This window comes from Sciurus carolinensis, chromosome 4 (assembly GCF_902686445.1).
Source record: "Sciurus carolinensis chromosome 4, mSciCar1.2, whole genome shotgun sequence".
In the NCBI taxonomy this organism is placed as follows: Eukaryota; Metazoa; Chordata; class Mammalia; order Rodentia; family Sciuridae; genus Sciurus; species Sciurus carolinensis.
Window position 1 is genome coordinate 12,820,529 of NC_062216.1, and position 23,312 is coordinate 12,843,840.

A 23,312-nucleotide genomic window follows, 5' to 3' on the forward strand; every position below is an offset into this window, starting at 1 on the left:
TTCCATGTACTGCTTTTGTAGCGTCCCAATATATCATCTTATTGCTCCTTGTTTTATTTCATTACGTGATTCAGTTAGAAAGGCACATATTTGGGAAGAGCATGCTCAAAAGATTCTGAACTTAAAGTAAAAATGATGACGTTTGTCCTTACTTTCCAGTTGAGATGTACGCAACAGCAGGCATGTTTGGAATGGAAAGATGGTGTGTGAATGGCTGGTTGATTTCCCCTCTCCCATTCCTCGGCGCCTCCTAACCAGGTAACTTTCCTGAGATCATTGATAAACTGGCAGGAGCTTCAGCCCATTCTACTTACAAAGGGCAACAGAAAGAAATGACATAGCAGGGAATGATGTTGCGCTTCCACTGGCTACTTTCAGCTCTGCCCAGAGACGGGACAACTGGTTTCAGGGAATGAAATTCATGACCCTGGTCATAGAGCATATGTACCAATGGGCCACCCTGCCTGCGACTGAGCTCCGTGCAGGGCTGTCGGGTGGGATAAATAGCATCATCTCCCCTGCTCCCCCAGGGCTTAGTCTCTTCTTTCTGCTTCCTTGGAAGGGAGTAAAACCAATGAAAGAATATCCATTTATTCTTTTTAACCAGTATGTGTGTATTGCACTTGTGATATTTTTACAGATTTTTGAGATATAAATGACATATAATAAAGTCCACCCACTTGAGGTATCAAATTCGATGATTTTGGGTATTTTTATGGAGTTGTGACACCACCAAAATAATCTAATTTTAGAACATTTTCATCACTGAAAAAAGAAGCCTCACAATCTGCAGTCACTTTCCACTGCGCTCCCTACCCTCGGGCCTAGGAAAACACTAATCTACTTTCTGTCTCTGTAGATTTTCTTATTTGGGATATTTTATATAAATAGGTTGATACAATTTGTGGGGTTTTCTTAGCATAATAAAAAATCACTTTCACTTAACATGATGTTTTCATGGTTCATTCATGTTGTAACATGTTGTCAGTAAACACTCTTTTTTAAGGCTGAATAGGTATTGTTCTACCACACTTGATTTTATCATCAGGGAAGGGACATTTTACTTGTTTCCACATTGTGGTTATTGAGAATAACGTTGCTGCCAGGCCTAATGGCTTACACCTGTAATCCCAGCAACTGGGGAGGCCCAGGTAGGAGGATCACAAGTCTGAGGCCAGCCTCAGCAAGTTAGACTGATCCTGCCTCAAAATAAAATAAGGGCTGATGATTTTGCTCAGTGGTAGAACATCCTGGGTTCAACCCTCAGTACCACAAAAAAATAATTTAAAAACAAACAAAACAAAAAAGAATTATGTTGCTATGAACATTCATGTGTAAGTCTTTGTGCGTGTGTTTCTCTTGGGTGGATACCTGGGACTGGAATTGTTGGATCACATGGTAAATCTATGCTTAACATTCGGAGAAAGTGCCAAGCTGTTTTCTGTGCTATTTACATTCTCATCAGTGATATCTCAGTTTCCAGTTTCTCCACATCTTTGCCAACACTTGTTAATATCTGTCTCTTTTTTCTTATGGTTATTTTAATGGATGTAAAATGGCGTCTGACTGTGGTTTTTGATTTGCTAATGGTGAGTGATGTGAAGCATTTTTTCATGTGTTTATTGGCGATCGCATAACTTCTTTGGGGGAAATGTCTATTCAAATGTTTTGCACAAGTCAGTATTCTTCAAACATTTTGCTTACATGTACCTTAGAAGAATTTAGGAAATCTACGTGACTCTTCATTGGATTTAAAATTCATATCTAAATTTTTTTCATCATAATAAGGTTTAAATAATTGCAACAGATGCAATTTCAAGGATGTTTTCAATGTGGGCATTTTAAAATAAAATTGTGAAAATTTTCAATACATCGAATGGAACCCAAATAAAATGTAAACTTGTTACTACGATCATCCAATGAAAACATACACAAACTTTAACTTTCACTAATTTTATATTCCTTTTCCTCCTTGAACTTTTATTTCCATTATGGTTTCTTATGTTACTTATCCCTAACATATTTTATGCTTGTAAATCTTTTTTATAATTCCATTATTTTAGCAATAAAAGCATGATTATATTAAATAGTTTATTTCATGCAGCCATAAACATCTAAGTAGTACAAAATTTTCTGGACCGAATTATGATTAGACACACTATTTAACAATCTCTTAAAACATGGAATCTTATGAATTTTAATGAACAATCATTGAGCTAAAGAATGACCTTTCATTTGTTATGGGTCACCTAATTAATTCATGCATTTGTGAATGAATATTACTTTTTGCTAGAATGATTTATAAAACTTTTTATTTTTTCCTTTCAAAATATACACACACATGTATATATAATATAAAATTGCTGAGAGATCTTGTTTGCCTAAATGAGCATATATGTATATAAGTACACAAGTAAGTTCATAAATAATAAGTATATAAGTATACAGAAAGTTTTTGTTTTATAATTCTAGCAATACCACTCACTATTTGAAATCTTTCCAAATTTGAACCAGAAGGCACATATCACACTATTATAAAAAGTTTTTACGTGATCTATCAACAAATTAATCAACAAATACATTAATATCATTAATTTTATTAAAAGAATTGGAAAGCACCTAGCTTGCATGCAGATTTATCTCTGGGTGATTATAGCAACTTACCCATTTCATTTCTGGCAAATATACTAAAATAGGCTTTGCCAATTCTTATTAAATTATTTTTTCAATTAAAGGCACTCAATTTGACCCATTAGACTCAGGAAGGGTTGGAATAGGAATACTTTGAGCTGAAATACATCTTTATCAATGTGATCCTAAAAATAAAAATTATCTCCTCATGTGATTTCAATGCATTTTTGTCAAGATCAGAACCTTATTGTCAAAAAAACTTATGCATCCCGTGGTGGGGGTGGGAAAGCAGACTGGGTTGGAGAAGGCCTGCAGGTGGCCACTGGGCCTCTGGAGGTTCCTCCGCACTGCCCGTGCCTGAGAACCCCTGTATCTTCCCAGGAGACAGTGGGCCCTCTGGGTGGCTGAGCTAGTTCCAGGATCCTGCCGCCTGGCTCCCAAACCCATCACCATTTGTATTCTTCACTTGGTTTCCTAAACTACATAGACTTTCCAATCCGTCTGAGCAAGATCAGGTCTCCAGAATCAAGCTGTCAGGAAAAGATGAGTCTGCATTTAGCTGACAGATGAACTTTTTGTCTTTTTTGAAGTCACAACAGACTCCACACACCATTTAATTTCTGCTGTGTTTCCATGGTGGCATGGGGCGGGGTAGAGGGCAATGTTTGCTGTCCTCTCTCTAATCTCCAGACTCCAAAGTCTGCTAGTGCCTGGATATATTCTTAGTTTCCTTTCTTTAAAGGGAAATCAGTAATATGCAAATTTCAGAATAAAATAAAGAACCAAAGACTTAAAGAAACTGGGAAGAGAGTCTTCAGTTCCTCAGCCTGGAACGTGGGTATCTGCTGAGAAATGGACCTGAATGCATGCACGCTCTGTTCCAATGCTTAACCCTGGGGTTAGAGTGCAATCAACCCAGGAAAAGAGAAACTCAGAAGCAGGAAAATGAATTTTGTGCTATGGAATGGGAACCAATTCAACTATGAAAGTATTGATGGTTGTCCGGCTGTTTATTACTTGATGTGGTAGGATGGTGAGTTTAATGCAAATAAGCATATATGTGGCCCCCCAAAACTTCAGTTAGAAACTGTTCCTTAGAGATCCCATTCTGCTGGTTCCTGCTCATAGCCTACCTTTGGCTCACACCTGCACTAAGGTGTTAGCAGGTCTCAGTCTCTGGATTAATGCTGTGCTTTCAAGCACTCATTTGCAATAAGATGCAGGTGCTCCTTGGTCCTGGCTTCTCACCTTTTTTAGTACTTTTGAATCAGAGAAAACTGGGTTGGTGACTCAGCCTGCAGAGAGGCCATCTCCGGTCAAGGTCGGCCGTCTCCTTTCAGACACAGTCCTGCATTGACAGCTCTCCGTTTTACATGGAGCTGAGCCTTGGCTTTCTTCGGCTTTCACCCATCTGTGTATTTCACAGCAGAGCTGAGCTATGGGCCTCACTTAAGTAATCTTTCTAAATTTCATTTTGGAGACAATTTGGAAGGCAATTTTAATTTTGATAACCTCTAAAGTAAATATTAATCAATGTAATGGGCAAAAACTTTTCTGGCTTAAGCAGGAAAAATCCACTTTGTAAATTAAAATATCCAAGGCCTCTTTAAAGTGCATCTGTTGTTCTAATGCAATTTGTAGCCCAGCTTATTAAATTTGTAGGGCAAAGTGATATTGAAGGTGCAGCGAATCTTTTTTGGTGTGTTTTTTTCTCTTCCAGATAATATAATAATAAAAGGAATTGCTAGTTAGCAGAATGACATAAATCCTGTACCTGGGAAAAAATGCTCTGATACAATTTGGTTCTTATAAATTATTTCAGTGACAGATGTCTATTTTTTGAGGTTGCTAATAAGACAGTGACTTACTTGGTTTGAGTCTGTGATGTTTTGTCTAAATGACGACTATATGAATTACTTGGATGAGACAGACTTAAAGCATTCTTGACTCAGTTATTATAACTTGTTTTTTTTTTTTTCATCAGTTTACAAGTTTAGACTGTGTAGAAAAAAGAAAAATGAGAGATTTGTATTTGTATTTCAATGCCCAAGAACATTTCGTACTTAGCAGGAAGTGTCAGATTTCAGATAGACCTTGGTCCAGCTGTGTGACCTTGACCAATATTCTTAAGCTCTCTGAATCTCAGGTTCCTCACTGTAGAATGAAAATCACTCTTACCTCTGCAGGTTTCAGTGAGGATGCAATGACACAGGCTAGCGGAGCTCCTTAGGCATGCTGTTTAGACACACATCTCAACTTTAATTACCACATCTTGAAAATGAGGATGATTTTAATACCCAACTCATTGGAATTTTGTGATGATTAAATGAAATTTATCCAAGTGAATGCTTTGCACAGTGCACGACATAGAGCTATTATTAACATTATTACACATAATTATACCTAACAAATGCAAACTCCTCTTTCCCTATCCCCTTAGTTATAGGATTATGATTTCTTTCCCATCAGTCTTCCTCAGGTGGATCACCTGGCATGTGGGTTATTATGCTGTCTTGCTTCTCCCTTATGTATTTCCTGTCCCTTTGAGCTTTTCTCAAATGTTCAGCATCTTCTAGGAATATACAAGAACTGAGAAAGAGCTCAGACTAGTGGCTATTAACACACAGAATTTTTTTGGCTATAAGTCAGGTGGGAAAAGACCACCCCCCAAAAAAGCTTTAGGTTTTCTCCAATATCAATACATCTGACATCCTTGGATTCATTGGTTGAAATTAACATGGACTGTGCCCCAGTCAAATGGTACCACAGAAGCAGAGGCCTTTGCTGCAGGCGGGGGACATGCCAAGTTGACAGGTGATGTTTTGCTTCCATCCTCGATATCATTCTGGCTGATTCTCTGACCCTGCACTTTGTCTCAGGGTGTTCCTTTTCCCTTTGTCCCTTCTTACCTGATGCTTATTGTTTGAGGGTCTCAAGCTCCTTCTTCTCTCTGAATCATTATCGGCCGCATATTCAGTCTCAGGCCTAAGGCATGGGTCTGTCAGTCTCTTATCAGTGTTTCCATTCACCTTAGCCTTTTACCATCAGCAGACACTAAAATGGCCCTAATTTGAGTAGTTGGACATCAGGTAGTATCAGAAAGTGAGAGGCCATCAAGGCTTCCCTACTTTTCTGAAACTGCACCATGAAGAGGCTCGGGATCTATACTTAGGACATGGTAAGATTTAGAGGGAAATTTCCCTGTGAATTTGAAACCTGGGAAACCTGGGTCGTAGCCCTGGCTCCTTTGCTTAGAGGAGACGGGTATGGGCTCCATTCCTTTATCTCCCTGGCCCTCTCAGCATCCTCACACAGTGAGGGCAGTAGCACCTGCAGAATCTGCTTCTGCCTCCCAGGACTGCTGCGGGGAAGCACTGCCCTGACCCACGAATGTTCAGGAAACTTCAGCTCCCCTCTAAAATTGCTCCACTATTGTCTCTGTGATGCAAGGATGTTGTAGAATTGCATGGAGAAGAAATTTAATTTAATAAGAAACAAAAGGGAAGAAAACAAAGCTCATTTTTGAGCGCCAATGCCTCTGTCCCCCTAGGAATTTCTGTTCCTTTCAGAAGGAATGTCCAATGGCTGTGTAGGGGACAGTGAGCAATAAATCACTGTACGGAAGTTGGAGCCAAAGTAGACAGAGGTTAAGTCCTGCCAAAGATGAATGAGCAGGGAGAAGACCTGCTGAAAACATTTAAATTACTTTCTGATCCCAGTAGTCTGTAAAATATAGTACACAAAATACATTTCTACTGATGTTAAGTTTTTAAAAAAATGCTAGCAGAGTCATTCACTTGTTACTAAATTTGACCTAGAGTTGGAAAGTTTTAAAACTATTTCAGCAAGTTTTGCACAATGGATCAAAAAATACTTATATTAAAATTAGATTTAAAGAAAATAAATAACAGTTATACTTTTGGTTTTGTAAAGCCACAATATAAATGACTTCTAATGTTTGTAAAGCTGATACCAATTCAATATGAGGCAGTCATGTAAGATTGCTAAAAAAAGTTAATAGAAAGGCAATATCTACCCATGGTTAGAACAACAATGAAACCTCCACTACTTCACAGAGCAGCCAAGAGGATCTAATATGAAACCTGCAAAGCGTCTAGTAAGGTAACCAGCCGCAGAAATATCAATTCGAGTCCGCAGCCTTCTGTTTTCCAAAGTCACGGCAATTACTGCTCCTCCCATTCTTCTCTTGCTCGAGATATCTCCTAGGGTTTTGCCTTTTAGTATTTAACTTGGGCACAGTTCTTTGAAATTTCATGTGCATGGACTTTGTCTGCTTAGTTGCTTTAAAAATCATTTGCTACATATTATACTTTCATATGTATTTTTATAATTATTTTATTTATATTATTTTATAAACATAAAATTTTATGATAAAATAATATAAAGAAAATATAGCTTTTTTTGCCTTTGATGTCAAACTGAAACTCAGTGGCATGCATAAATCCCGGCACATTGCCTGCATCTCCACCAAAGCACATACATCACAATCCACACTTCTCCAGCACAGAACAATACCATCACTCCAGAAAGTTCTCTTGTCATCCCTCACTCCCCCTTTGTGAAGTAATCATGCCTCTGATATTTTTTTCCACCAGAGTTTTGTTTGCCTCTTCTAGAATTTCATATAAAGGGAATTATACAGAAAGTATCCTTTATCTAAGATCTCTTAGCATATCATTTACTCGAGATTCATTATGTTGTCTGCATCAGTCGTTGGTTTCTTTTTATCGTGTCCAGATTTTTTCAAACCCTCTGGAGACTGAGACTGTGCTGGAGCTATCTGCATGCCCCATGGCACTGCATAGAATTCTGCACCTTGTGTAGTGTTCTGTGGACATTTGGTGACTCAGTGGGTGAATGAGCATATAAGGTATGTAACCAATCAATAAGCCATTCTGACATCAGCAAGGTCCAGTTTTCTAATCCGGACAGTCCGGGAATGTTCAACTTACCCACCACCCATGTTACACATCCTGTTTCAGAAACCTGCTGGCTGCACTGTAGGAATCCAGGGATCCGCCCATTTGCAATTCTGCAGCATTTGCTGCACTGAAGCAGCAGTGAAGTGCTGGCGAGTTGGTGGAAAGCTGCCCGGACGGGCTCCAGCATGGCTGTGGAGGAGCCAACCTCGGGCTTTGTCTCTTGCAGACGGCAATGCTTGCCCTCTCTCTTTGCAAATAGTAAACCTCACGTGCCTCTGATTGATTTATCAAGTCACTGTAAAGGTCAGCAAAGAAATCCAGGTGCTGCATGGAATATTTTTGTGGTCAGTGAGTACCCAAATTGCAGAAGCAGCTTGTATTTCCTTGTAGTCAGAAAAGCACAACTGAACAAACCAGGTTAGTATTGTTGGCTCTGACCCATCTCACTGTGACCTGCCTGAAATGGCTGTCCTCCGCGGCCCTCTGACTGGTGACTGAGATTAAGGGCCAGGCACACAAAGCAAGTCTCTGGAGAGGAAACAGTGCCTTGGCTAGTTCTGTGGAGCGAGCATTTAGAGGTCAGAACCTATCGCCATCACTTCTGCTTGGACAGCAGTAAGTTCCTGTCATTTCTAATAGAGCACGTGTTCTGAATGCAAATGTGCTCTTCATCTTTAATCTATTCGACTGACATTTTCTTCTGCAGCACTGTAAATTTTATCTAGCCGCATAGCACGCTTTATGATGCATCACTTTTGAAAGGCGGGGCTGTAAGTTAGGCACATTTTATAGTCAAATGTTTTAAACACATTTACCAAGACATGGGGCGATTCATGGGTAATCCTGTGGTGAGCTTATTAGACAAAGAAAGAAACTGGAAACAAGAAATAGAGAAGAAAGTTATCTGTGGCTTCAACACACTACACATTCTTGTTGGTTTTATTCCCATTTCTTCTGAAAAAGTTAAGAGATCTGTGGAAAGCAGGATGCACTCCAACCATGAGGCATATAGAGTGCCTTTTTTCTTTATTCCTGATAGCAAATTTTAAAGACACTTTTTCAAAGAAAACCCATTTACAAGGATGGAAAACGAAGATACCTTAATTAGAAAAATGGGGTTAGTCATGATGTGGCTATTTTAAAGAGTTTGGATCAGCCAAGTTGCACTTTAGCACATTAATTCCTGAAAAGGTGTTTTGTGAGCTGACATTGAGAGTTGTGTCTAAGAAGTTATGACATCACATCAACAACAAAATGTCCCATCCCCAATTACACGTCATGTTGTAATGGTGGCATTCATTTCATTTTACATGGGGAAGTTTGGGAAACCTATAATAATCAGTTTATTCCCACCATTGGCTATTTAAATGGAACCTATTCATTAAATTATAGATCGGTTTATACTGGTAGTGTCCTCCAAAGAGGAGAGGTTTATTACATGCACATTAGATTCTGGAGACGGGGGCATGCAATTCTGAAATTCCATAGAGACAGGGAGGTGACCAGCATGGATGAGCAGCGTGCCACTCGGTGTGGAAGGAGGTGGAACTTAGGCTTGAGGTAGTTGTATGACTTGGTAAGTTACTTAACCTCTCTGGCTTCAGTTGTGTGCTGTGAATAACCATCTCACAGGGATTTTGTCATTATGAAACAATAGCAAATTCCTGTCACATGGTAGGTACCCACACTTATTTCCTTGATCCCTCTTGCACGAATGTGCTGATGCTTACCTTGATGGTATAGGTGTAGCTACCTTGTGGTGAGGTGGATTGAGACCCACCTGCTGTTCTGATCTAGGACTATCCCCTTAGATCACTGTTGGCAGGAGAACCTGGCCCCCAAGATTGAGTTTTCTGGGGACCCTGCCATACAAAACTTCAGCCTGTAGCAGAGCTTTTTAAACACAAGCTAATTAAGAACTTCCCTGTGCCAAAGGTTTCAGGATAATCAGATGAAAAGCTGTCAGTTACCAGGTCTATTCATCTGAAATTTTGGAGTCTGCTGGCACTAGAGAAGAAATAAAATATTTTCAGTGGTTCTAAAAGAGTTAAACATGAGGGGCTTTAGGTAACATGAATATATTTTGCGTTTTAACCAAATGACCTCCAATCGTCCTTAAGAAGATTATAGAGGTATAACCAGAGTGGTAGGACTTTTATTAATTGGTTTCATCAACAGATTTCTATATTCATTTTTTTGAATTATTTTTATCTCCTAGGAGTGTATCCTGTTGGCAGCCCTCAGTCGATTTCATATTTTTGGAGAATATGCTTAATGGAGAACAAATACATATATGTAAAGAGACTTAAAAGTCTCCTTCTAAAGAGACAATGGTACTATGTAAACAACACTGATACAGAAGCATGTATCATGAGGGGACAGAAAAGTCAAGTTTTTTTTTTTTTAAACATTTTCTAAAGTTGCTCACTTCACCGATTGCTTTGACGCTCAGATCAAGTGCCACATGGGCTTTCAGAGCAAAATGCTAGAAAGAGGATTTTAAAAGGACGATGACTGGATAGAATATTTAAAAAGAGACAGGCACCTACCAGGAGAAGGCCCAGGTAGGCTAACCAAAACCTGGCTGGTTTCAGGATCAATGCCCACCCTACGCAAAGCTACAGTGGAGAACCAGGTGGCTGTGCCAGAAGTCTTTTAAAAATACCAGAGCTCTGCATTCTTAAGGATTGCTGGCACGCTCCTCCTCCCAGTCTGTTGGTCAGGTTCCACTGAGGAAGGGGCCCTCTGCCCCTCCCACTTCTGCATGCCTCCCTTTCAGCTACCCAAAGGGTGGCAGCAGGTACACCACCAGTTTCTTCTCTCTGCTGCATCGCTGCCCCGTTCCTTCCTGGGCAGTCTTCTCTGCAGTCAAAGGCTTTCGCTAGGAGCTGTGGGGAAAAAAAAAAAATGCTGATGGGCTTAAGATCTCCGAGGGTGACCTGACCCTCCTGGGGAAGGGAGCTGGCACAAAGGAAATGAATTCATGAATACCTAAGGGTGTGGTGTACTGCAGACTCAGACACCCAGTGTGAAATAGCCTGGTTCACGTGGAGCCGGTTAAAAAAATCCATTCTGCCCCCATTCATCCACATATGGGTAGCAGAACACTATATGGCTTATCCAGGGTCTCTCTCCACCGCTCCTCTCCCCTGACAGAAGGAAGGTTTTCCCTTCCCTTCCATGCACAGCTGATGGAGGAGGAGACCAAAGATAAGCAGGCTATAAAAAGTCATCAGAGTAAGTACCCTAGCGTCTGCCAGGGCCATCGTTCAGGATAGCCTCCGTGACCTCAGTCTTGAGATCCTGGAATGTGTGCGCTGGGGAGACCTCCAAGTTCACCAAGTCTTGATAGACTAATCCACCGAGATGGATGTTTCTGCATTTTCTTCATATTCCAGACTACAGTGAAAGTTCTCTGCTGCAGTCCTTCCCTCTACCACGAAGAGGGCGAGGTAGCAGAATCTCTTTTGTTTTTCTTTCTTAATTTTTAAGGTCGGAGAGGACCTCTGAGGATAAGCCTCGTCCACCCTGTGCTCGGTCTGCTGGAGCAACTGTGGTGCCGCTCCAAGTACTTCGCCCTCCGAGGGTCACCGATAAAGCGATTCCACCTCCTGTATTTGAAAGCACACGTTTCACCTTTGTGCGCTTCTTTTAAAAATAAATCAGTAAGTTCATGTCAGATGCTATGTACACACACACATCAAAACCTAAATGCTTGCTTAGAAAAATCTTGGTATCTTTTGTACATTTCTGCAATCCCTGAAACTGGAGTGACTCAATGCGTGTGAGAAAATCTGTCTACTGCAGGGCTGTATCCACCTGCATAGGGCGTGCCCCTTCTTTCAAGTATCTGGGTGCTTCCTAGAGGAAACGCATGGATTCCTGACTGCATTTGCTACTTATGTATTGTAGGGACTGGAAGAGGAATCATGCAGCTATTTTCTGTCCGCCCCAGCAGAGAAGTCTCGGTACTGAGTTGTCTACCGCTCCTTACCCCGCACCCCCACATCGGCGCAGCAGCTTTTGCCGAAAATCAGACACCTGCAGGGCTTGTGGGAATCATCACAAGTGTAAAAAGAGGGGAGGAAGCTTTTAATGCGATGGAGGTGTTGGTGGCAAGCAGGGATTTAACTTGGTGAAGAAAAGAAGCAGCCGTAAGTTCCCTGGTTGCAGGGCGCACGGCTGCCAAGCAAGTCGGTCTGTGCCGGGTTAGTTTCAAACTCATTCCCGGCTCGCCTCCACCTACACACTTCAACACGCGAAAAGCATTCGAGGCTTCCTCCCCCGGGAAGAAATGAGAAAATCTAGGAACACTAACCGGTTGATTAATTGCTCTAAAGTTAGAAATGCTAAAACGAACACCTGCAGTGCTGCGTGTGTGTGTGTGTGTGTGTGTGTGTGTGTGCGCGCGCGCGTGCGTGTGTTTGGGGGCAGGTTCCCTGTGCTGAGAAGCAGCGCGTTAAAGAAAAAGAACCAGGAGAAAAGACGAATTAAAGAAAATGCCAGAAACAGCTGCAAAGAAAAGTAAAACTTCCCACCCTAAATGCCGCATCCGAGCAACCTTTGCCTGTTACATGAATCTCAGATTTTCTAATGCCATTGCAACATCCGCATAAACCCCAAGGGGCGGAGGGGTTACTAAGGGGGTCCCTAGTGGGTAAGGGGCGAGTTGGGGGTCAGGGTGTCTTCGAGATGCCAGGTATGAAAAACTAAGATGACAGTAGGGAAACAGAACCTCTTATTGGGGCCACTCAAAAATCCGAGTGATACAGAGTTCAAGTATAATAAACAAGACGAGGCTGGGTGGGGGGAGGAAGAGAAAGGAAATGAGTAAGGGTCTATGGGGTCTTAGGGAAAATAGAGGGTCTCCGAGAAAAGCGGAAAGAAGGAGAGCCGCAGCTTCCCTGCTGATTGTCGCTCGCCCCCGCCTTCCCTTTTGCGCAGAATCCTCCCCTTGGCTGCAGCAGCGCTCTGCCCCCACTGGCCGGCGCGCCGTGATCGATCGCAGGCTGCGTCAGAATCCTCCCGGCGTATAAATAGGGGTGCAGGACAGCGCCGAGCCGCACACAGCCATCCATCCTTCCCTTTCCCTTTCTCCCCCGTCCTTCCTTCTCTCCAGGCCCCCAGCTCCGCCGCCGGCCAGGGGGGCCCCGGCCGCCACCATGAGTTCCTTCAGCTACGAGCCGTACTACTCGACCTCCTACAAGCGGCGCTATGTGGAGACGCCCCGGGTGCACATCTCCAGCGTGCGCAGCGGCTACAGCACCGCGCGCTCCGCTTACTCCAGCTATTCGGCGCCTGTCTCCTCCTCGCTCTCAGTGCGCCGCAGCTACTCTTCCAGTTCCGGATCCTTGATGCACAGCCTGGAGAACCTCGACCTGAGCCAGGTAGCCGCCATCAGCAACGATCTTAAGTCCATCCGCACTCAGGAGAAGGCGCAGCTCCAGGACCTCAACGACCGCTTTGCCAGCTTCATCGAGCGCGTGCACGAGCTGGAGCAGCAGAACAAGGTGCTGGAAGCCGAGCTGCTGGTGCTGCGCCAGAAGCACTCCGAGCCATCTCGCTTCCGGGCTCTATACGAGCAGGAGATTCGCGACCTGCGCCTGGCGGCGGAAGACGCCACCAACGAGAAGCAGGCACTCCAGGGCGAGCGCGAAGGGCTGGAGGAGACTCTGCGTAACCTGCAGGCGCGCTATGAAGAGGAGGTGCTGAGCCGCGAGGACGCCGAGGGCCGGCTGATGGAGGCACGCAAAGGCGCCGACGAGGCGGCGCTGGCCCGCGCTGAGCTCGAAAAGCGTATCGACAGCCTGATGGACGAAATTGCTTTTCTGAAGAAAGTGCACGAAGAGGAGATCGCCGAGCTGCAGGCGCAGATCCAGTACGCACAGATCTCGGTGGAGATGGACGTGTCCTCCAAGCCCGACCTCTCCGCCGCGCTCAAGGACATCCGCGCGCAATATGAGAAGCTGGCCGCCAAGAACATGCAGAACGCCGAAGAATGGTTCAAGAGCCGCTTCACGGTGCTGACCGAGAGCGCAGCCAAGAACACAGACGCGGTGCGCGCCGCCAAGGACGAGGTGTCCGAGAGCCGTCGCTTGCTCAAGGCCAAGACCCTGGAGATCGAGGCGTGCCGGGGTATGAACGAAGCCCTTGAGAAGCAGCTGCAGGAGCTGGAGGACAAGCAGAACGCCGACATCAGTGCTATGCAGGTACCACACCTTCCAAAGCCCAGAGAGGGTGAGGGGACTGCGAAAGCGCCGGGGTGGGGGGAGTTGAGCGTGCGCCCAGAAAGTGTACAACAGGGCGAGGCCTCTGTTTGCAGCTATTAGAGGTAGAACTTGGCTGCTTGGAGACTGTGGTAGAGCGGGGTGGGGCGGGGCGGGGCCTGCCCGCAGTCTGGGAATGTGCTTGATGCAGTTGAATCTGTGTTCTGCAGGAAAGCTGCCCAGCCCTGCGAGGGGCCCGGTGGGGGAGGGGAATAAATGGAAGTTGGGCGTTGCCTCCAGACTGCGGTGACATCCGGTCTTTACAGATCTGCATTAATCACATTACTTTCAGCACCTATTTGATCGTTTGGTTAATAAACATGGCGAATAGCTTCTCATTAGTTTGGAATCAGCATGCTTTAGGACTATTTTTTAGCAACCTCTTCCACCCCTTAGCAGGTACACAGGAATATGGTTAGAGTATTTCAGGTAACTAGCTAGTGATGTTCATAGTAAACCATTTCTTTTTAAAGCTTCTCCATCTTCTGAGGAGTAGAAATACAGATGCACAGAAAGTGTTTTAAACAAAGTCATTTTTTGAAACTCTAGCTAGTTCCTTCCCCTATAAAACAATGAATTCATTTTCCTGACTGGTCTGACTACTTAAGAGTTAAAGAGAAACAAAGGTTTTCTAGCAATTTGGCTTCTTGGCGATGTAATGATGGTCATTAGACTACATCAACTAAAGACATTTTTTAAAGGTTCTTTTTCTTTTCATCAGTTATTATTTTTCTTCTCATGTTTCTCAGAAGCTGGATATATACTTATTTTTAGAACTAGGCAGTTTTAGGAGAGATTTTTATGGAAAGTGGGCACTTTGATTTTAATGGAAACTAGGCCTTTGCAAACGTATTACAGGAGAATAAAAGGAGTAGGGATTTATGCTTGAATTTTTAAAAAATATCTTCCAACAGGACACAATCAACAAATTAGAAAATGAATTGAGAACCACAAAGAGTGAAATGGCACGTTACCTAAAAGAATACCAAGACCTGCTCAACGTGAAGATGGCTTTGGATATTGAGATTGCAGCTTACAGGTAAAATCAAGAGGGTAAAGGTGGCCGCCATTAAGCCTTGGAAGAAAATCAGATTACAGTTTAAATGATGTCTAATCAGAAACCTTCAAGAATACTCCTTTGAAATAATTATAAAATTTTCGGCTTCGTCCAAGAAGGTATTCAGATAAATACCTAAGAATTTAACCCTGTAATAATAAGTCCTGTTCATAGCTTCTGGGCATGTTTTAAACTTAATAGGACTATTTAGGGCCTTTTGCCCTAGTCATTAAGAATCCCTAGTCATTAAGTCTTGTTGATGGACAACCCTACTTCTTGAGATGGCTTTTGGGGGAAATGATGAGTGACACTTTGGGGGAAATGATGAGTGACGGGTTTGGAGCAAGTCTTCAACACACTTTGGTGTTGGTTTTTTTTTTTTTTTTTTCACCCCACCCTTCATCTGCCTCCCCAGGAAACTCTTGGAAGGCGAGGAGACCCGGCTCAGTTTCACCAGCGTGGGCAGCATAACCAGTGGCTACTCCCAAAGCTCCCAGGTCTTTGGCCGATCTGCCTATGGAGGTCTGCAGACCAGCTCCTACTTGATGTCCGCCCGCTCCTTCCCCTCTTACTACACCAGCCACGTCCAGGAAGAGCAGATCGAGGTGGAGGAGACCATTGAGGCTGCCAAAGCTGAGGAAGCCAAGGATGAGCCACCCTCTGAAGGGGAAGCTGAAGAGGAGGAGAAGGAGAAGGAAGAGGCTGAGGAAGAGGAGGGAGCTGAAGAGGAAGAAGGTAGGATAGAGACAAACCCCAGCAACTTTAAGAGCAATGTGGGTGTGGATATTTGTTATCAGGAGCTACGTACGTGTCCTGTGTAGAAAAGCTTTATTCATGTGTGATTTTTGAAATCTTAAGCAAAATGAGTGCCAGACACCTCATAAGACAGAGCTTAGACTTGGATTACTTCTAGTACCTGGAAGTAATCTGTTTAAATACATGCTCCCTGGCAAATGGGTCGTGGCAAGTGTTCTGTAACTTGTCCATTGGGAAGGTGGAACCGGCAGGTTTTTGGTAAGCATTCTGAGAATAATGTGGAATAATTCCCCAGACCTTTGCAGAAATGTTTGACTGGACTTAACCTGGATTTGGATTTTGTAAATTTTCTTTTTATGTTAAAGCTGCCAAGGAAGAATCTGAAGACGCCAAAGAAGAAGAAGAAGGAGGAGGCGAAGGTGAAGAAGAAGAAACCAAAGAAGCTGAAGAGGATGAGAAGAAAGATGAAGGTGCTCGGGAGGAACAAGCAACTAAGAAGAAAGATTGAGCCCCCTCTCCTTAATTATTCCAGGAAAAATTCTCCCCAAATCAGGTCGACCTCATCACCAACCAACCAGTTGAGTTCCAGACCCTATATGAATTAAGAAGTCAATATATGTATAATTCTGAGATGACTTAGGTTGGACATTCAATGTTGTGCTATGAATTTTCTCCTTATGCAGAGTATCTGTTTGCTTGCAGAGTGGCTTTCTGGCTTGCTGCCAGCCTGTGCATGGTCCATGCTTATGAGTTCAGGATCTACGGCAATGTGAATCATTCAGATGTTTACAATAAAATCACGACATGAATAAATGAATTCACTAATGTTAATGTTAAACTTCATGGAAAAATAGTCCTTTGAACCTTTGGTGGTTAGAAATTAAAGACCTTGAGTTATGTGCAATAAATAGTAAATAAAGTTACATTGAATGACGTATTTCTTGCTGTGGTTGTTGACTTAATTAAAATACCTTAAAGATGGCACCAGTATAAACCACATACAAGTGGACTATTGAGCTACAATTTCTGTTTTTGTAAAATCAAAATTTTAACAACTCAAATATTTTTTTTCTTCTTTAATTGGAAATTCTTAGTGCTACAATTAGGTCATGACTATTCATAAAATCTCTTCCCTCAAAAATTTTATTGGCAATAAACATGAGTAAGTAAGAGAGTCCGTAAGTAACAATATACTTTGCCCCATATGTAGACTCTATTATGTGAAGAATGGCTTTCTAGGAGACAATTCCAAATTTATGTGACAAGTATATCCTTTATTGTCAACTAGTATGTAATAACACAACATGGGTAGAATAGGAATTCTACATATTCATCACTATTAACATTTTTAGTTTAATTATCAGGGGCAGAAGTTGAAACCTAAGCACATGATATAGTCAAGAGGAATAATTTTTTAAAATTAGTGTGTAATTTAGGAAGAAGAAAGAATACCAAAGGCCATTTGCCATTGGAAACATGTTGCCTGCCATCCTGAGCTCATGATTCAGTGTGTTGTTAGCTTCCTTCTATTGCCTCAAATAAATAGCATTTAATGCCACAGGTTTTAAACCCTTTAAAAACTACAGATACTGGTAATGAAATTATTCAGTCACTTAGGGGGGGAGATAATATACTTGTATGTTGTATTGGCATTGTTCTGCATGTCTTAATTGGGAAATACTTGGATTCCAGTGATAACTTATCTGGTTGGATGTTACATTGAATGCACACCCCATCTGTCCATGTCCACTGTAAAGTTACAAAAGCTCTTGTGCTTGCATTTGGTGTGGAATAGAGATGGTATTATTGACTATTTGCTGCTCTGCTTCTGTTTTTGAACAATTGCTTTGTCAGCCAATTTTATTCTATATCTGTTTTTTAGACCTTTAAAAGTTACAAATTTCACTTGAAACCAAAGTGGGATACATTTGAAGTTATTTGATCTCTTTGCACTATATCTAGTCAAACATATGTTACTAAACAAATAGGTAAAAATATTTCTTTATCTACCATGATATGGATGGGACCTAGAAGCCTCTTAGTACTTCAGCCTGGGTAAAGATTAGGAGTCTCCTCAGAAACCAAGCTCTTCACATTGATGTTGATGTAACATGGGATGATGCATGTGGTAATTCTCAGACAGATGCAAACTACATGTCAAACAACGAGCCAAATGGAAACAGCTGGTTGGTTTGAGAAACACTTGGTTGAAGTAAGACCATTGTCCCATACTCTCTCCTGTGTGCCATAATAAAATATTGAAAAAACTAAATTAATGAGTTTGAAGTCTTTCTTGAAAGTTCCACCAACTTTGGGACTGTGGCTAGTATCCATTTTCCCCTCTGCTTCCCCCACAACTCCAGTGTTCTTTCAACATCCTTCTCGCTCCCCAGTGACTCCATTCCTCAGTCACCCAACTGTGGTAACCAGACACCGTCACATGACATTAGACCTCCCATTTCCTCTCCTCGAGGAAATCTAGTGGATCACCAAGCCCAACGATTTCACGGCCACATACCTTGAATCCATCTCCACCTTTCCACTTACACTGCCACTCCCCTAAGGACTCTCTCAGTGCCTACTTTTGCTCTCTTTTAATCAACACACTTTGGTAGGTGAGTATTTGGTAAAGCAAGTTTCCATCAGGGCATCTCCTTGATTAAAACCCTCCAATAGTTTCCTATTTCTTTTCGTATAAAAACTGGAATGCATGCATGTGTGTTAAACAGGCAATAAGTGAACAAGTTGATAAGTAGGTGACCTTTGGTTGGAGTCAAACAGGTGAGGATCTGGGATCCAAGCGGGGGGAAGGGCAAGCACAAAGCCTGGTTTCTCTGAACCCAGAAGCACATTGATGAATAGTAGTGAAAGAGACAGAGCATAGGAAATAGGCCTGGGAAAGGCAGGCAAGGGCTTGCTGACCAAGGAGTTGCAATTTTATTCCTTGTGTCATTAGGAACTTTTGAGAAAGTGAAGTGGGAAAAGTGATGTGGTCTCATTTATGCTTTACAAAGACCACTCTGACTCCTGTGTGGAGAATGGACTCAGGAAGCTAGAATCGAAGCAGACAGACTAACTAAAAGGGGCTCTTCAGTCAGTAAGAAAAGCAGAATGGCGAATTAGAGTACACAGTGGCACCAGAGACAGTGTAGCGTGGTGCCACTCAGGAAAGTTTTGAGTTAATTTCTTACAACATGAATGCACAGAGGGAAAGTTGTAAACAGTATCTTATTTTTTGTTAACTACATAATGACACTTCGAATCAGGATGCAGTGTGTATTAGTTATCTGTTGCTGCATAGTCAATCCCTCCAAAACCTCCTTAGTTCTGTAGATCTGGCTTTTGGGAGTGGCTCTGACTCTTGGTCACTTGTGAGGTTGCAATCAGATGCTGGCTGAGATAACTACCCCAAAGGTCTGACCAGGGCGGAAGGATCCCTTTAGAGGTGGTTCATCCGGCAACTTCCCCTCCATGTGGGTCTTTCCACTGAGCTGGTTGACATCCCACAACATGGCAGTCGGTCTCCACCAAAGTTAGGCCTCTATGAAACTAAGACCACAGATGCAGTGTTTCATGACCTAACATTGAAGCCACACACCACCACTGGCACTGTCTTCTACTGGGGCAGAGACTAGCCTGCCTGATTCCATGTGTGTGTGGGAATGTTGGGATGGGTGGGGTGTGCCCAGTGGCATACGCACCAAGACGCGGAGATCCCTAGAGGTTGCTAAAAGGTAGTTGACTGTGATTGTTTCTTTCATGAACAGCAAGCATTCATTCTAGAGATTCTGAAACAATTCCAGATTCAAATATTTTCACCCCATGAATACCTTCATATTTGCCCTTCTGTTGAAATAAGTCTTTAGTCTTTTCCCAAGTGGGATTATGTGTCCAAAGGGTAACATGTACATTTGAATAGCCCCTGAAATGTCTCCCCACACATATTTTCTACAAAGATTGATAACTACAGTTGAAGGCCTTTGTTTTCCTGCAGTCGTTCATTTGATAAGAAATATGTATTACTCTAGTAGTTAATCGGGATGAGTATGATAGCAGCTAATATATGACTTAAGGTAAGTTGTGACAGAAAAATAAAATTTTATGTTTATCATTTGTTAGTGGTGAAATCCATTCCAGCTGGTGTCTTAGTCTACATATATATAAATATATGATATGTAATACATATGAATACATGATACACATTTACATATATATCATCTATTATATATATCACATAGATACATCTTAAGTTTGAACATGAATTTAAATGGGAAATTTCTAAAAAAATGTTGATTACAAGTTGCCTTAATATGAAACAAATTTCTTTAAAAAATAGATACTCTAGATGGAGCTTAGGTTTCTCAAAAATATTTAAGAATTTTTATTTGTGCATTGATGGCCAGCAATCCCATCTTTCTTAGTTAAATGTCATTCTTTCCATTTATAACCTCCCCACATCTTTATAACTTCCTATATCAGGCCATTTCCTGATATGTCCATAAAAAATTATGAGGAAGCTTTGATGAAGCAAAAGTAATGTTCCCTTTTTAATCTCTATCCCACTATTAGGGACTGAAACCCTACATTAAAAACTACTTACCTGTGTTTGAGAAGAAGGAATGATCTGCTCCTTCTGACTTGTTAGTTTCTTTCTGATCACTTATTCACTGGAGAACACCATCTTTTTTTTTTTTTTTTTTACACATTTTATTACCTGTTCAAACACACACACACACACACACACACACACACACTACAGAGAATGTCTCTGGCTTCCTCTCTTCCAGTTCCCCCTCCTAGATTCAGGCACAAGGACTATGTGTTGGAGAGAATCTCAACTGTAAACCACAGATCATCCACACGGTTTAAGGCAGAGAAATAGGTGTCGTACATGAATGAAATCAGAGGGCAAATTCGAGGTGACAGTACATGCACCACCTTCCCTGGAGATCACGTGGAGATCACGTGTTTGTCAGTAGGCCCAACAGTCAGCAGGTTCCAAGGACAGAACGGATGCAGGGCTCTTCAGAGCAGGTGGTTTCCCTCCAGGGTGTCTGTGGGGCTGACCTCAGTGTGAACCAAATTCCCGAAGGGTCTGGGTAGGGGACTGGGTAGGGGCACCTGGGGAAGTCAAGAACGTTCAGGTTTTGCACACGTGGTGCCTGCCACCAACCCCTGTCCCATCGGAGCAGTGGAAAGAGCAGGCACCAGTGTGACTTCTGAAGTGTGGAGCCGCGGGAGGGTTCAGCTGCTGCCTCGGGGTTCAGCATCTAGCCCTGCTGCCCCTGCTGCGATCTTCCTCAGGGGAACCCGAGAGGAGTGGGGACACAGCCCTTAAAGAAGCAGCCTCTCCTCGGGCAAAGCAGGCAACCTGGTTTGGTGTGTGTTTAAGTGTGGCCTCGGTTTGCTACTGCACTATGAGCTGCGTGAGACAGGCGACTTGGTGTTGGGGGTCAGAAGCCCAGGAGCCTTTGCAGCCCTGCTTAGGAAACAACACTGTGCTCCAGGTCCGGGATATTTGAAGTAAAACAGGCAGGAAAGTACCCCCGCCCGGGCAGCACACTCTCTGAGGGATGAGACCTCTTTGTGGATTAAGGTATCCTTCTGCTCTTCCCAGGGCGGATCCCCGGCCCCAGCTCCAGAAGGTCTTCGGCTCGTCTCCTGGACCCCCTTTCGGAGATGGGGGGCAAGGGAAGGCCCTGGGCCCGCATTTCTGCATTTCCTGGGGACTCCTGAGGGCGGCGCTGCGGCGCCCTCTGAGCGGAGCTGGGCGTGTTCCCAACGGTTCGCAGCCCTTCCGAGGGTGTTTCAGGACTACACCGGGATTAGTATCATCTAGAGTATTCAAAAAATAATTTGAGGAAACCCAACTTGAGAGAACTACCCAAGATGAAAGACTTGAATAATCAAAATGACCAGAGGTCACTTTTTTCCCCCTCCCTGATTGCAGCGATCCCCGCGTGACGCCCCCGGGTTTCTGCGCATTGCGTTTGTCCTGGGCGCCACTCCGCCCCACCTCCCATGGTCACTGGTCACAGCTGTTCTCTTTGTTTCCATCCTTCAAGGACAGTGTGTGTGTGTATGTGTGTGTGTGTGTGTGTGTGTGTCTGTCTGTCTGTCTGTCTGTCTGGTGTGCTGGGTGGGACGATACCCAGGCTGCAGGTTCGAGCGTAAAAACCTGTGTGCTGGGTGAAGCCCTAGGGAGCTTTCTGGGGACTACCGGTGGGTGCAGCCCATGGCCCTCTACAGAGTGTCCTCCCCACCTCCAACGTAGGGGCAAGCTGCCGCCACCGCACCCTCAGGTACCTTAAGATCACCCCGCTCGGGATGGTGCAAGTTCCAAGACTTTTGGAATATTTTTAAGTTGGCCGAGCGACACAGATTCGCAAGCCCGGCTACTTGGGATGGCACGGAGAGGGAAGGCGGGAGGCGCCGGAAACCCTCCTTTGCCCCATCTTTCTCCGGGTTGCGGCGCCGGGAGAATGCGGCAGAGCGGTCAGCTGCGGCGCTGCGCCGGCTGCGGGTCCCCTGCCAGAAACCAAACGGCCACCGCCCTGGAAAGGAGAGAGAGGATGGGGGAAGCGGCGAGGGGGAAGGCCGCTCGGGGAACTTCTGCCACTCGCTCTGCCCGTGAGGGATCACGGTGTCTTTCCGGACCCAGGGAGGTTCTGGGACCCAAAGTGCCAACAGAGAAAGGTGGACATTCGCGTCGTTTTGGGCAGTGCCCCTTTTTCTCAGTTCTGGCGGAGGTTCCCGCCATTCTGTAGTCTGATGCTCACAGGAAAAGCTCGCCTCTGACGCTACGCCCCGCTGCTGCGGGATGCGGGAGGCGGAGGGCAGCCGGCACGCCCTAGCCTGCTGGGCGGCAGGATGGGTCCTTTTCCTGGCGGTGTGCACCCCGGGCCTTTGCATGGCGCCAACGCTGGCTAGAAGTGCAGTGGCTCGGCCTCACCCCAGGCCTGCAGGGCTAGAATCTGCATTTTAGCCGGATACCCGGTGATTCCTAGGCTTAGTGAGTGTGACACCCTGGTAAAGAAAGGCACGGAGCGGGAGGCACCGGAAGCAGGAGGCTGCAGTTTACGACAGAAGGGAGGCACCAGAACCTCTTCTCCCTTTGTATTATAAATCAATGGCCAGAGGGGCGAGAGGTTCATCTCAAGTCTTAACATCCGCTCACTCTCCCCGGTGGTTTGATAAAAAGCTTTTGTAGAGTCTCTAGGGCCAGCACTATCTTCCATTTGGAGGCCTATTGTGGTAAGGCCATTTGGTGACTCCCTTTGTGATGTTCTGTGTGCAGGCCCCTGTCAGGGAGAGTTGTAAATTCACATGGTGGGGTGGGCAGAACAGAACCCAAAGGAAAATTTGCCTCGCCGAACAACCCCACCACGAAATCCCATGCGACTTAATATTTCCATTCTTTAAAGGTGCTTTGCTGTATATTTGCCATAAGACAGGCCTCACTCATCCCTTCAGGCAGCATTCATTTGTGTAATACTTTCTCTGTCCCTCTCCCGGGTTGGGGTGGTATCGGTTAGAAAACATTCAGTAGAAATTTCCATGGACCCTTCATCAATCCCAGGGAAAGCCTGAGTCTGGCCAGAGACCCTGCAGCGTCAGCCGCCCAGGAGCCTCAGAGTCTCAAGCAGAGGAAGAAGGCAA

At 44.0% G+C, this 23,312-nt stretch overlaps 1 protein-coding gene across 1 annotated transcript; it reads left to right on the forward strand.

Annotated features, from left to right (window-relative positions):
• Window positions 1-12,622: 12,622 nt before the first annotated feature.
• Window positions 12,623-17,915, forward strand: Nefl (neurofilament light chain). The gene is made up of 4 exons (XM_047547932.1): window positions 12,623-13,783; window positions 14,755-14,879; window positions 15,313-15,632; window positions 16,019-17,915. Exons 1-4 carry the CDS (start codon window positions 12,737-12,739, stop codon window positions 16,159-16,161), a joined length of 1,635 nt encoding a protein of 544 aa, XP_047403888.1. The 5' UTR covers window positions 12,623-12,736; the 3' UTR covers window positions 16,162-17,915.
• Window positions 17,916-23,312: the final 5,397 nt, after the last annotated feature.